The sequence below is a fragment of the Malania oleifera genome, chromosome 7 (assembly GCF_029873635.1).
Source record: "Malania oleifera isolate guangnan ecotype guangnan chromosome 7, ASM2987363v1, whole genome shotgun sequence".
Classification (NCBI taxonomy): Eukaryota; Viridiplantae; Streptophyta; class Magnoliopsida; order Santalales; family Ximeniaceae; genus Malania; species Malania oleifera.
In genome coordinates, this window is record NC_080423.1 from 70,350,585 (window position 1) to 70,365,647 (window position 15,063).

Consider the following 15,063-nt stretch of genomic DNA (forward strand, 5'->3'; position numbering starts at 1 on the left):
ACATAACTTTGCCCTATATATCTCCATTATTCCAATGCATCTTAAGAGACATTTTATTTTAGGATGCATAATTTTGGTCATACACTTGTATTCATGAATTGAAACATATTTAAAATCCAACACAGCTAACCTAACCCAACTCATTGCACCCGAGCATTAAATTGGTTCAAATTGAACAAAATCATATTCTTAATGATTTAACATAAAATTAATTTTTATTATTAAACCAACAAATTAAATTATTTGAAATTTTAAATGCAATTCAACTTTACCCAATAAAATTAGATTAGTTGTAATTTTAAGCTCAACCCCGTCCAACTAACTCATGCACACCTATGAGGGTGAAGGACCTGCTACCCTCTTAACGACCTTAAGCTGTACATGTGTGATATGATATAATCTAGTTGCATTCAAAAATTTGAAACGGATAAGTCTCCCCTCTCTCTCTCATGGCCTCTGTTGCCCGCCTCTCCGTGGGTCTCTCCCCTTCTTCACCTTCAAAGCTTCCCCCAACACTACAACAACCGTCATTGAAGGCCTTGACCACCTTTCGTCAAGCTCGGATCCCTCTAACTCTCCGGAGAGATTTCCTTAGGAGTCTATCTCTGCTGCCTCTTCTCCGGCGAGACCCTCCTCCGGCTGAAGCTCGAGATGTCGAGGTCGGCTCCTACCTCCCGCCGTCTCCCTCTGATCCTTCTTTCGTCCTCTTCAAAGCCTCTCCCAGGGACACTCCGGCTCTTCGCGCAGGTGTGTGTGGGTATTCCATTTCCTTTATTATTTGATTCGCTTATTATCTAGAAAGAACTATTTTCCAATTTTTTTGGGTTTCTCTTTGTTTCCATCACGGGAAGCGTGTTGTTGCTTGTTTTGGCGATTGGGTAGTAAATTGTTAATTTAATGGTGGCATTAATTGTAAGTTATGTCATCGAAAGAATTTCCAAGTCAGTTGCTTATTGAAACCTCACAATGACCTCAATTTTTTCCTTCTGAAACAGGGGTTAAGAAGAGAGAAAAAGACTTATTTTATTGCTCCATAGAGCTATAGTAGACTCATCTAAAGTATGTTGCAAAACACACGTGTTTGTGCCCTCTTTGTGCACCCCCTTGAAATAAGGTGATAATGGCCCAGCCAGGGCAGTCGTCTGAGAAATTTAAAAAATAGGGTTGCCCAAGCAAGGCGAAACACTTATCATCCAACTATCCAAGAAATTACGAGGAAAGGGGGAGGCAGTCACTTAAGGCAAGAAATTGCCTATGGAATTAAGATAGGATTGTCTAGGATAAACAGCTTGAGGCAGTATGACTAGTCATATGATATTCTAGGTAGGGCGAAGACAATTTAAAGCGAGTATCATTCTAACAATTGGCCAACTGTCTGACTGATCATATGAGAAAACAAAACACACGTGACCCCATCAAATATTATTATTTTGCATCAAGGTTACAAATCAACTTGGCCAGGGCATGAGACTTGGCCACAAATTTCTTATGTCTTAGGTTACAAAAAGGAAAAACTTATTCTTGTTTTTTTAGAATTTGGGTGAGGGTAGATGAGTCACATAGCTAGAGAATTGTGTACTCATGATCAACCATTGTCACCTTCATGTTGGAAATCTCGAGTCTCAAAGCGTAGAGGCGATCCTTGATTTCTGAATGCCTTTTCTTCATGTCCTTTGCATTATTGAAACAATGAGTTAAGGTTGGGGATGAAAGAACATCCTATCCTTTTGAATTATGGAGGAGAGAGTTGAAGGGTACGTCCATGAAGCCCTCAACCTGCATCCAAGAATAACAACTTATTTCATGGAAAGGATACTTACTACGCTCTCTTGTGCAATGCCCTCAACTATTTATTCCACGAAAGGTTTGCCCACCGTTTCTTAGGAAAGGATGAATTGCTTGCCTTTAGAGGAGACAAAGCTAGATCTTCCCCTCCCTTGCCACTTTTTGAAGTAAAGTCAGATCCTCCACAGCCCTAGTCACCCTTTAGGGAAGCAACTTGGGATCATGCAAAACTTGAACTGATGAGACACGAAAACCTCAAGTGGCTAGAGCTAGGAAAGGGGGAAGAAAAATGGTTTAAATAGCACAATGAAGAAAAAGTGAGATAATACCAAAATCCATAGTGATTTAAATCTTTGAAACTCACAAAGGATGCGACTTATGAGCACCTAGACACTACACATGGCATGCTTCAATCTAAGGGATTAGGCGGGTGAGAGGTATACGTTGTAGAACCACAGCCACAAGATTTAAGTAATGGTTTTGCCTAGGCGAGGCAGAAAGGCAGTTGCCTAGACGAGGCGAAATTGACATCGCCAAGCCTGAATAGCTACAAATTACCATGCCCCGTTCGGAAACTAGGCAAAAGGAGTGAAGAATGCACCTTGTTTGCCTAGGCAAATATTGGCTTACCAATACAATACACCACAGGCCAATAGTGAGAGGTAAGGTGATGACTGGAGTAAGGTGAGCAAGATGTTGAATGCCATAGATAGCCGGGCAATTGTTGTTGGTGAATCTAGATTCGCCTATGCCCATTCGTAAAAGACATGCCATTGATCGGATGTGATGTATCATTCGAGGAAAAAGAGAAACCAAGGCGAGTAGGATGTCTTTTGGCTCAAGCATGCAACAAGATGTATCATCTACCACCTAATTGCCGATATAGTTGATCGCAAGAACATTACAAATAAAGTTCGTCGATAAAGAAAGAAAGAAGGAAAAGTCAACCAACAAAGAAGTGTCAATAAATATGCAAATAGCACTTATTAGTGGGTTGGCAGATTAAAGATTGGTGTCACCTAATGGCATATTTTGGGAATCTTTTGTAACTCAAGTTTAAGTATGAGAAATGGGGTTGTAATCTATTTTGTAAGGACTGACTTCATTTAATCCAACAAATAATATAACTAGCCTAGTGCTAATGGCCTAGTGCCATTTTACCCCTCTCTCTTTCTCTTTCTTTTATAATTTCCTATATCTTTAATCTATTTCTTTCTGTCTCCTTTCTCCCTCTATAATCTATGTTTGTTCACCTTCCTCTCCTTCTCCCTCCTTTCTACAATATTCTACAGCTCCTTTAATTCCCTTTTTATCGTCTCTAATAACATGGTACCCCATATGAAATATGGTATTTATCCCAAATACGCTTATGGGGGCTGGTATAACGAGTCCACTTCATCCACACGCCTTATTTTATTACCAATCACCACCGTCCACCTCATCATTAAAAGGTGTTTGGACACCCATTTGTCATAAACATCTTTTTGGCACGTCCAACGGGACCCCATTCACAATCTCCTCATCTTGGTCTCCTTCAATTAAAAGGTGCTTAATTTTTGTTAAATAGCATGGGACCAATTTAGCTTCGTTAGGTCATTTGAACACCTCATCAACAATATGTTTAGTTTGTGTAATGAAATAGAGGAGGAGTGAGATAGCTATTGAACTAGGAAGCACTGACACTTCCAGGAGCTTGAAGGGTCAGTATCCAACCTGTGTCGTATACTGATACTTGCTTTACATGCCCTGACACCTGTCTGAAATTAATTAATTATTTTTTTGGACCCGGTTGGGACATTCCCTAACATGTCAAGGCACAGCAAATAAAAGTTTCAGACACTCTTTGTAACAAAACACTGCATTTTATTGCCTTCCATTAATAATTTTTTTACAATTTCTTGGTGACCCATGCCCATGGACCATCATCAAGCGTCACCATTCACAGCAAGTATTGCAATATGATTTTTCTTGGAGGGTATGCAACAGGTTATTTGATTTTTTTTCGGAGAATGCTGGGTCTGTCCTAGAGGCAGTGGAGTATTTCTTGGCGGTTTCTTTTGTTGGTTTTGGTAGGAAAAGGAAATGGCAGCGCTTGTGCTTTCTTTGCAGTATTTTGGGGGTTGTGGCTGGAATGCGAAGTGCATATTTTACCAGGGAATAAGTTGTTTGTCTTTGCTGGTTTGGGAGAAGATTCATTACTTGGCTTCTCTTTGCTTTGTGGGTCATGGGAAATTTAAGGGGTGATTTTCGGATATTTGGCACGATTGTTTTGTTCTCTTGTGCTGATTTTTTGTTTCGTTCTCTTTGATTTTTGGTTTTATCAGTTTTTTATCTGGACTATCTCGTATTTTCTTAAGGAGATGTCTTATTCTCCTAATTGTATGTTTTTACTCTAAACTTCTTTTGCTATTAAAATACTCATTTCTTTAAGGCAGCCCTGAGCATGTTACATTCCAACAGACGTTGTTACCTCATATATGAGTCATACAAGAGCATACATCTTCACCAAAGAATGAAGACGCAATGCAGAAATTGCTCAAGCCTGTTGGAGAAAGCTTCTAAGTGGATGAAGAAGTGGGCAAATCAAGGGAGAAGACCACTGCACTTCAACATGGGTGACCTAGTGCTTGTTAAGCTCCATCTTAGAGATATCAGGCCACTATAGGTTTGAAATAGGAGATTACTTCGACAATATGAAGGACCAATCCCCATCTTGGCCAAATTCAGGAAGGCCCCTTACAAGGTTGATCTTTGGCTTGGATGAAGGTGGCTTGGATGAAGGTGTATGTTTTATATGAGCTACTCAAGTCATTCAACTACGGCGTTGAAGATTCAACTCAAATTTGGTCAACTTGGGCACTATTGAAGACCACGCAACATGAAAAATAGTAAATTGAAGAAATCTTTGCTGATAGAGAGCTCACAGCATTAAGGTGACAACAACATGAGTTTTTAGTGAAGTGAAAAGGCCTTAGAAATGAAGATATGCAGCTGTTCATGAAGAAAATTGAAGAGTACTTAGCATCAAAATCTATGAAAATGTTGTCCGCATAATTGGGGGAGAATGTCTCAAATTAAGGTTGTTCAAGGCCTTATGTTTGCCCGTGACTGCTTGTTTTGTGCACATTGAGTGGGTGTAGAGTAATGCCCTAGAGAAAAAGGGTAGTATGAATTCTGAGTTACAATGATGCTTCCTAGCGTTAGAGTAGGAATCACATAGAAAGCTCTTGAGGGAAGGGTGAGTTTCATCAATCTCTGTATAACTCACTAGAAATTATAAACATGTTAGCCTACTTGCCTCCCTAGCTAAACATATCTTTCCTACAGGGGGGTAGTAAGATGAAATCCGTTGCTTTGTGGTTTACTGATTGACTCATGTTTGCTTGCTGCTTACTATGCACTTTGCATTTGATGCTTGTGAACTTGTTCATGTGGTAAATGTGTGGTTTACTTTCAGCTGACTAATTAAGCTTGTGTGCTACATTGCCCATGACTCTTCACATGGTGTGAAGTGTTTGGCCTATGACACTTGGGTTGCACCTTTTGTCATGGAAGTTGTTCCTAGTCTTGTGGGCTTATAGAAAGAAAGAGATTTTGGTGATTGATCCACACTGTTATGTTTCAATATATATGGAACAAAAGGAACCTTGCTATATGAAGGAATGTGAAACCTCAGAAGTAGTGGTCTTTTCAAGACTTTGTTTCTTAAACATCTGTTATTAAGGTTTTTGAAGGGCTCCTTCTTTTGTTTCAGCCTATGACTTAAAAAAGTTAAATTTTTTTATGTTAATGTTGCCTTGGGGCTGGGGTGGTTCTTGTTTGTAGTTTTGGTTGTATAAAAAATTATCCCTTTACATGAGCTGAGGAAATGGAGAAATTTCTGCAGAGTTAATATGTTTCTACAGGCTGCTGAAAAGGATTCATGTAGCTGACCCATCTAATGGGACGTAAGGCTTGGTTTGTTGTTGTTGTTGTAGGCTGTTGCACTTATTTTGTTGTGAAGATTTTGTAACATTTCCAGAATAATAAGTGATATGGTCTTTGACCATGTACAAGAGGAATGTTGGATTTGGAAGCTTATTCTAATTATAAATTTTGGCCTTGTGCTTGCTCTATCAAATTTTTCATCTCTCTCAAGAGCACATCGTATCCAGAGACAACTGAGTTTAGTCATATTGGCTGCATATTTGCTTTTTTTTTTTTCATTTTTTTTTTCCACATAGAGAATGATATAGAGTTTGACCTTTAAGAATATTAATCTTCCCAAATTCTCCGCTTTCTTTCCATGATTAGTTCACATAGATTGAGAGAAATGAAGCTCATAGGCATATTTTAGACAGCATGTTTTTTGATTGATAACGTGACATATGCAAAATCCTTAGCACCACATGACATTGCTCAAAAGATCTACATGCCAACATGGGCGCTGATATGTGATACCGATGTTTTAGGGTAGTCAATGTGATACTCATTCTAAGCTCCAACCTATTCAACATGGCTTGTGCATTTAGTGTTAAATAATAAACATGTAGTTATACTAGATTTAAAATTTTGTTGTGGTGTAGGAGTAAGTTTTCACATTTAATTCGATTCCTATTATATGTGTAATCTTATGTTAGCCTTCACGAATCATCAGACGTGTGCAAAACACACTTATGCTGCCCCCCCCCCCCCTCTTGCCACTGGCACTTTTCATGCATAAAAATTGTCAATAAAATCCTGAATTTAGTAGAGAGAAATTTATTTTATCCATTATCTATGCTAAGAAGATTTTGATGTAATTCCTTGTACTTCACTGGTGTTGAACTTAAATAGCTTCTCCCTGGAAATCGTCATGTTGAGTACATTGGACATCTGCACATGGACTTGCTTTAGAACTTCTGTTGTGGTGGAAAAGGAGTAAGTTTTCACATTTATTTTGGCTAATATTATTTTTGTAATCTTATCTTATCCTTCACTAGATCATCAGATGCTTGCAAAATACACTCATAAAATCTCTGTCCTTTTGTTCACATGCCCTTTTTTTTATACATAAAAGACCATAAATTCAGAATTTATTAGAGAGAGAGTCTTCTTATCCAATCTCTATGCTTAGATTCTTTTGCTGTAATTTTTTGTACTTCATTGGTGCTGAACTTAGTTTTTCCCCTTGGAAATCGCTGTGTTGTTTCACATTCGACAACTGCACATGTACTTAACAACTTTTTGCACATGCGTTGCCACATTTTTAGCATTGGCAACGACATTAACCATATGTATTAACTTCTCATTATGACAGAATATCCCACAGTTTTGCTTATAATTTTTTAGCTTTCATAAAGCTTACTACCTTCCCAGTTCTCAAGTTTTCCCATGTACTTGCCCGTGCAGTCTCTTCCCAACATTATACTTTTGTGCAAAATTTTAACATTGCATCATACTTCATCCCCACAAGATATAATTCCTGCATCTACCATTATATAGAACAGACATTTATCTTTACTGTAGCAGTCGCAGGGCAAGCCTATTTGCCTTTGGCGAAAATAAAAATATCTGCATTGATCATCTTATATTTCAGTTTGATTGAGCTGATCTTACTTGTTTCAGAACTGAATGCATGTTTTGCACTCATGTGCATGATGTAAGACCTGCAATTCAGGAACATGGGAATGCAAGCTGAGGCAATTCTCATCTTTAATATTGCTTCCACTTTTTGTTGACCTCTTTTTAGATTTTATATTCGCAAAAGATTAAGGTTTTCATGAGTCAAGTGGATTTGAATGGAAAAATATAAATGGTTTCCTTGCTCCCAAACAGTGATGTTTATATCTAAACTGCAGCTGTTTATGTTTTAAACTTGCCTTTGCTTCTCTAATGTTTTGTGTTTGCTTCAGCAAGGGAGCTATAAATGTGATGCTAACATGTTTTCTACTTTTACATTTAATCCCGATAATAACAACACAATCAAGAGGGCAGTGGAAGCGTTATGGGATAACTAGGACTTTTTTCTCTGGATATAGATTAAATTTTGTTACAAACAATTAATCAATTATAGACCGCCAAAAATTAAGGAAAGAGACATATCTTAGAAGAGAAACTTACCTAACTTCCCAAGAATTTCTCTTGCAACCTTTTTCTCAAAAAAATAAAATAAAATTGTTTTGTTGCTTTAATATGTTCTGATGTGACTGGAGTATTCAATTACAGGGAATGTGCAGCCCTACCAGTTTATCCTTCCACCAACTTGGAAGCAGACACGAGTGGCCAACATACTCTCTGGAAATTACTGCCAGCCCAAATGTGCTGAGCCCTGGGTGGAGGTAAAATTTGAAGATGAAAAGCAGGGAAAAATCCAAGTTGTGGCTTCTCCTTTAATACGTCTGACTAACAAACCCAATGCCAAAATTGAAGAAATTGGCAGCCCTGAGAAGGTGATTGCCTCTCTTGGCCCTTTTGTCACGGGGAACACATATGATTCAGATGAACTCCTTGAAACTTCAGTTGAAAAGCATGGTGAACAAACGGTACAATTTCTAAATCCCCTTTCTAATAGGCTTAGTTTCCTCTCTTTTTGCAAAAAAGAAATTCACAAACACATGCATTTGTAGTCTGTTGTGCCTCATGGTACTAAAGCATGAAAATTAAAATTCTTTAACACTTCTGACGCATGCTGGGGCTTGGAGAAATCTGATCCAAGTGTTCATAATCCATGGAATGCAATAGTTGAGAAAAAAATTATAATTTTTTTATAATGTGCTATTGTTTTGTAATTGTTATGTGGTCCTTACCGAATATTTGTTGGGGCGTCCCCTACGAGCGACACGTTGCACTTGTACCACCCGGGTGTAGTGAAAATTGGACGAGGGTGGGCTAGGTTGTCGCCCGGGTACAATGTCAAATATGCGAGGGTTTCTATATCATTCTGGACGTGGGCAGGTAAAGAAACTAGTTAAAAAAACTAGGATTAGATTAGCAACTTGGAATGTAGGGACACTTACGGGTAAAAACATGGAAATTATGGACACAATGATTAGAAGAAAAATTAATATTATTGCCTTCAAGAAACTAAGTAGGTGGGGGAGAAAGCTAGAGAAATTGATAAATCAGGATTTAAACTTTGTTACATTGGAAAAGAAAAATATAAGAATGGAGTAGGAATTATTGTAGACAAAAACATAAAAGATAACATTGTTGATGTAAGCAGAGTAGGGGATAGAATTATAAAAATCAAGATGGTCTTAGGGCAAGAGATAATAAATATTATTAGTGTTTATGCTTCTCAAGTAGGCTTAGCATAAAATCTTAAGAGACAATTTTGGGAAGATATGGATAGTATTGTACAAGGCATACTAGGGACTGAGAAAATATTCATAGGAGTAGATTTGAATGGATATGTTGGAAGGGAATAATAAAGGTTATGAGAGGATATATGGAGGATATGGATATGGAGACAAAAATGAGCCCGGGGAGATGATCTTAGATTTTGCTATGTCATATGATTTTATTACAATGAATACTTTCCTTAAGAAGAGAGAACACTTACTAACCTTTAAAAGTGGGCAAAATAGAAGTCAAATAGATTTTTTTTTTAACTAGGAGGGTAGATTGTTTGTCATACAAGGATTGTAAAATTATTCCAGGTGAAGGCCTAACCATACAACATAAAGTCATAGTGTTAGATATATGCATTAAAAAATGAAAGAAAAATGACAGAATAAACTAGTGTAAGAGAACTAAGTAGTGAAACCTAAAATGTGAAAATATAATAAAATTTAAAGATAAAATGATCAAAGATGTGGATTGGACAATAGAGGATGAGATAGATGCAAATACTCCTTGAGTAAATTAGCTAACTCTATTAAAAAGATAGCAAAAGAGATTTTAGGTGATTCAAATGGAAGATTCTTGAATAGCAAAGAAAGTTGGTGGTGGGATAAAGATGTCCAAAAATCCATTAATACAAAAAGAATATGGTATAAAATGTGGCAAAAATGTAGAAACATGAATTACTTTGAAAAGTATAAAATGTGAGAAAAGATGCAAAAAAGGCTGTTAGTGAAGGTAAACACAGATCATTTAATAGTTTGTACTTTGTATGATAGGTTAGATACAAAAGGGGAAAAAGATATATTTAAACTTGCTAAAGCTAGAGAAAGGAAAAGTTGTTTAATGAAAACCAAAAAGAAGGTTAAACTTAGAATTGACAAATGAGGAAAAGACTAAAAATATGAGATTTATTTGTAAAATTAGAGTTAATGAAGTTAAGGTTGCACTAAAAAAATGAAAAATGGATAAGCTATAGGACCGGATAACATCCCAATTAAAGTTTGAAAATGCTTCGGTGATAATAGAATTATATGGTTAACCAAGGTCTTAAATTTTGATTTCGACTCAAATTTTGAAGCTCCAAAAGTTTGGAAATTTTGATTTCGATTTAAAAAATATAGCAGAAATTAGTAGTAAAGCATGGAATTCTTTGTGAAACTTTAGAAATGGTTAACAAACATAATAATATAAGTTTCAGGACCAATATATTACAAAATTAAATACATCTATGTTTTGTATAAGGTGGAAAAGTTGTAAAATAGTATGTGTATCAAACTTATTTGTAAGATAATGTACATTAAGCATATTCAGTTAGTACAAATGAAATTCATAAATCATTTAAATATTATTTATTATACAAATTATGATAATTTAGACATGAATGGTTAAATGAAATGTTACTGTAAGTTTATTTTTTCATATAATTTTAAAAGCACTTGTATTAATCTTTTGTTTTGATAAAATAAATAAAATAAATTAAGATAAAAATTTCACTTCACTCCTAAATTTCTTAATTGAATTCTGACGAAATTTCATCGTATAGTTAAAATTCCAACAAGTTTCGCTGAAATTTTGAGATTTTGATAAATTTCGGATGATTCGATGAGATTTCGATGGAAATTATGCAAGATGAAAATCGACTGCCATTTCGATTTCGAGGGTGACGAAAACTAAAAATTTCGGTGGAAATTTCAACAATTTCATGAAAATTTAAGACCATGTGGTTAACTATGGTATTTAACACAATTATAAAAACTAAGAAAATGCCAGGTGAATGGAGGAAAAACACTTTAATACCTATATACTAAAATAAAGGATATATTCAAAATTGTAATAACCATTGTGGAATTAAATTTATGAGTTATACAATGAAATTGTGAGAAAGGGTAGTTGAAGAAAGATTAAGGCTAGAAACGAAGGTCTTAGAAAATTTGTTTGGTTTTATGCCTGAGAGATCTACTACAGAAGCTATATATATTTTAAAAAGATTAGTGAAAAAGTTTAGGGAAAAGAAAAGGGACTTGCATATGACATTTATTGATTTAGAGAAAGCATATGATAAGGTATCCTAGGGAAGTTCTATGGTGGGTTTTAGAAAAGTTCTGTAGTAGATACTAATGTCATTAAGGATATTTACAATGGAGTAATGACTAGTATAAGGACTATAGATGGAGAAACTAGAGAATTTCCAATCACCATAGGTATACATCAAGGATTTTCTTTGAGCCCTTTTCTTTTTGCTTTAGTGATGGACCAATTGACTAAGAGCATTCAAAATGAGGTTTCATGGTGTATGTTGTTTGTAAATGATATTGTATTGATTGATGAAACTAGGGACGGAGTAGAGGCTAAGTTAGAATTATGGAGAGAAGCTGTGGAATCTAGAGGCTTTAGGATAAGTAGAAATAAGATAGAATACATGCAACGTAATTTCAGTAATAATAGGAGGAATATTGGAGACGAGGTTAAACTTGATGATGAAGAAATAAATAGCACTTGTAGATTTCAATTCCTTAGATCTATTATGCAAGTTGAAGGAGAAATTGAGGATGATGTAATGTATAGAGTTAAAGCAAGTTGGGTAAAATGGAGAAGTGCTTCAAGTGTGCTTTGTGATTATAGAATACCCTTAAAATTAAAAGTGAAGTTTTATAGGACGGCTATAAGACTAGTTATGCTATATGGATTAGAATGTTGGGCGATGAAGAAACAGAATGTCCAAAAAGTAAAAGTTGCCAAGATGAGAATGCTTAGATGGCTGAGTGGTCTAACATTGAAAGATAAATTAAGGAATGTGAACATATTTGCGGTAAGTTAGGTGTAACTCCTATAGAAGATAAGATAAGAGATGGATGACTTAGATGGTTTGAGCACTTGCAACGTAGGCCACATAGTGTGCCAGTAAAGAAGACTTAGTTACTGTGGGGGGCAGTAGAAGGGGTAGGGATAGACCTAAAATAACTTGAAATGAGATAGTAAGGATTTAATTGAATTTGTCAAAAGAAATGGTCCATGATCGCATAAATTGGCAGAAAATGATTCATGTAGCCGACCTCGCGTAGTGGGACTTAAGGCTTGTTCTTTTTTTTTTTTTTACACTAAAATTTGCTTTAACTGTGTGGGAATATGCTGCATGCTGTCATCCTGAAAAGTTTTTGAAACTGGCATGTTGAGTGCACCTAGAGAATGGGAGGCTAATGGCATGTAAAAAATTATTGTTTGTGTTTTCCTTTTATCAGAAATAAGGTCACAGAGTTATGCCTCAAAATCATTATTGACCAAATGAATATAATATGTAGTTATATATGCTGTTCTTTAGCAACTTGGTTATTTAATTAAAGTCAAGCATAGTTTACCAATGCCCCTTGGCTCAGATGTTGGAATGTATCTAAGCTCAATTTGGATCAAGGATTTTGTTAGAGAAAAGGAAAGGAAAAGAAAATAAGAAAGAAATCAGTTTTGCATTTGTTTTGTCTCTATGCCAAGTACTATTTATATCTCCAAGAAGGCATTCCAATGGTTAAAGCTTGGGACTTCCATGTTGGAGGTCAAAACCTGAGAGGAGTGTAAAGGGAGTACAGAATGGGAGATGGGCTACCTACCATTTTGTAGCCCGGGCTTAGAGTGGGTGCTAATTGATTAAAAAAAATTAAATTTTATTTAAATATAATTAAAATTAGAAAAAAATCAAATGTCAATGACATGCAAAATAAAAAAGTTTATTCATTTACTTTGTGTTTTGTTTTCTTTTTCTTTTCCTTGATAATCAAGCAAGAGAAGTTGTATTCCTCCATATTTTCCTTTCCTTCATGTTTTCCAGGTTTCAAATGGATTAATTATGGGTCCTACCTATGGATAATTCTAGGTGATCATATTCTACTTGAAGATTTAGAAAGAGGGATTTCGTTTTAATTTTGAAAATATAGATGTTTTAGGAATTTGATTTAATTTAAGTATTTTGATTATTTTAGTCACGGATTAATTTGTAGTTTTTGGTATTTGCTTAACATTTTTTTATTTGCCTGTAAATGAAGGCTTATGGTTATAATTTGTTAGGTTATTAGATTAATTAATATCTTTGCCTAAAGTCTTCTCTTTCTTGTGTCAGACGTCTCTCTAGCATACTCGTTTCTTCTTTGTGCTCCTCTGCTGCTGCTTCCCTCTCTCCCTCTCCCCCTGTTCTCCCTGTTTTCTCCTCTTTCTCCCCTATTTATCTATCTATTATCTTTTATTTTCTCTATGCCTTCTCTTCTTTCTTGGCTGTTCCACATCAATGGTATCAAAGCACACTTCATTCCACCTGCAAATCGTTCCACTGTTGCCATGTCAGCAATCCCTTGTTACTATCCAGTCCTCATCTCCACCCTGACCATCTGTACCACACTCACCCAATTTTCCCCCAGTCAAAATCCCCAACTTGAAGTCCCAAAGTTTAATTCCACCAGAAAAGAAAAAAAAAAAAAAAGAGAGTTCATTGCTACTGCAGCAGAAGAAAAGGTGGCAGAGCAACAGGCTAAAAAATGTTGTTGCCGGTTCAGAAATTCAGAGAAAGAACTAAAAAAAAAGGAAATACAATATAGTGCTTTTGCTTCTGATTCAAAGTTGGTTACAGAAAAGAGTTTCCTTCATCAAACTTGGCTGGAAATTTTTTGGCTGTCAGAGCTAATCCTCACCGCTAACCCATAATCGAAGTTCCTTGCCATTGTTGCACATAGGCATAAAGCCTGCTGATTTGCACAGCCTTCTGTAATTATCTTTCATTTTTTTCGTCATCAAGACACTTCCCAGTTGCCATTAATCCAACCTGAAATCCTTCCAGTGTTGCAGCACTCCCAAGCATCATGGCCTGACTAAGCCTTCCTTTGACTCTCAGGTCTGTCATGAGAGAACTCCGTCTGAATAACCATTCTTATAACCCTATCTGACCTAATAATAACCATGTGTATCTGATCCAGTTTCCCATATCATGTACTCCAGTTAGTATACTGTACCAGTGAGAAGACAGTCGACCATAGTCTGTACCCTCCTGAGATTTGACTCTGCTGTGAGAAATTGATGAGAATCTCACTTGTACTACAATATTTTGACTCTCTGTTTTGATCCCAAGATCGATTTTTCAACTGCCATTGCAACATTTTGACGGCATCAAGGGAGAGTTGGAATCTCTGAATTTTTTTTCTCAAAATAATATTATTTTATTCAAATATTTCCCAAAATGATGCATTTCAGGAAGAATTTCCCAATATGAATGCAGTGAGAAATTGAGTGACCAATTTCTGTTAAGAAATCGAGTCACCATGCAAATTTTGGGGGAAAACAGGTGCAAGAATGGTACAAATCAAGTAATGTTTATTCGAAACCGAGTAATCATCACTTAATTTCCATTCTGTGGTTTATCTATATGAAAGAGAGTTTTGGGAACTCAACTTTCAGCAAAAAATCTAACACTTAAATCAGTTTCCATTATTCCTGCACTTAGGCTCATGCATGTAACTGTACCATGTCCACCACTTAACATACAGAGCCTGATTCCATCCCTCTCTCTCTCTCTCTCTTTCTCTCTCTCTGTTTTTTCTGAAAGTGTTAGACTAAGTGAGTATAGTTGTTAGAATCTTACAATTCCGGATTCGATTCATACAATTCATATCAATTCCACACCAAATTGATTCGAATCTTACTAGAAAATTTAAAATAACTGAATCATTGCCGAATCTAATGAATTTATCCAATTCTATTGATGCACACGATTTTGGACCTATCATATCCTGACTGACTCGACTAATTTAAACCCCAAAAACAACATTTTTTATTGCTTTATTTTTACATGATTACCTTCTATTCCTCACTTGCATCAGTTTTGTGCTAGAAAATAGTAGAAAATGCAACTTTAGGTCAAATGTAGCCTTCTCAAAACTATTCTTTACTCTTAGAGGAGTATAGTGTTCTACCATTGAAAAGGAGTAGAACACTCAT

General features: G+C 35.9%; 1 protein-coding gene across 1 annotated transcript in view; it reads left to right on the forward strand.

Moving 5' to 3' along the window:
- Positions 1-390: 390 nt before the first annotated feature.
- Positions 391-15,063, forward strand: part of LOC131159698 (psbP domain-containing protein 6, chloroplastic) — a 29,821-nt gene continuing 15,148 nt past the window's right edge. The window contains exons 1-2 of the mRNA XM_058114807.1: positions 391-747; positions 7,972-8,288. Coding sequence (XP_057970790.1) covers positions 450-747; positions 7,972-8,288 — 615 coding nt within the window. The 5' untranslated portion in view covers positions 391-449. The remainder of the gene's footprint in view (positions 748-7,971; positions 8,289-15,063) is intronic.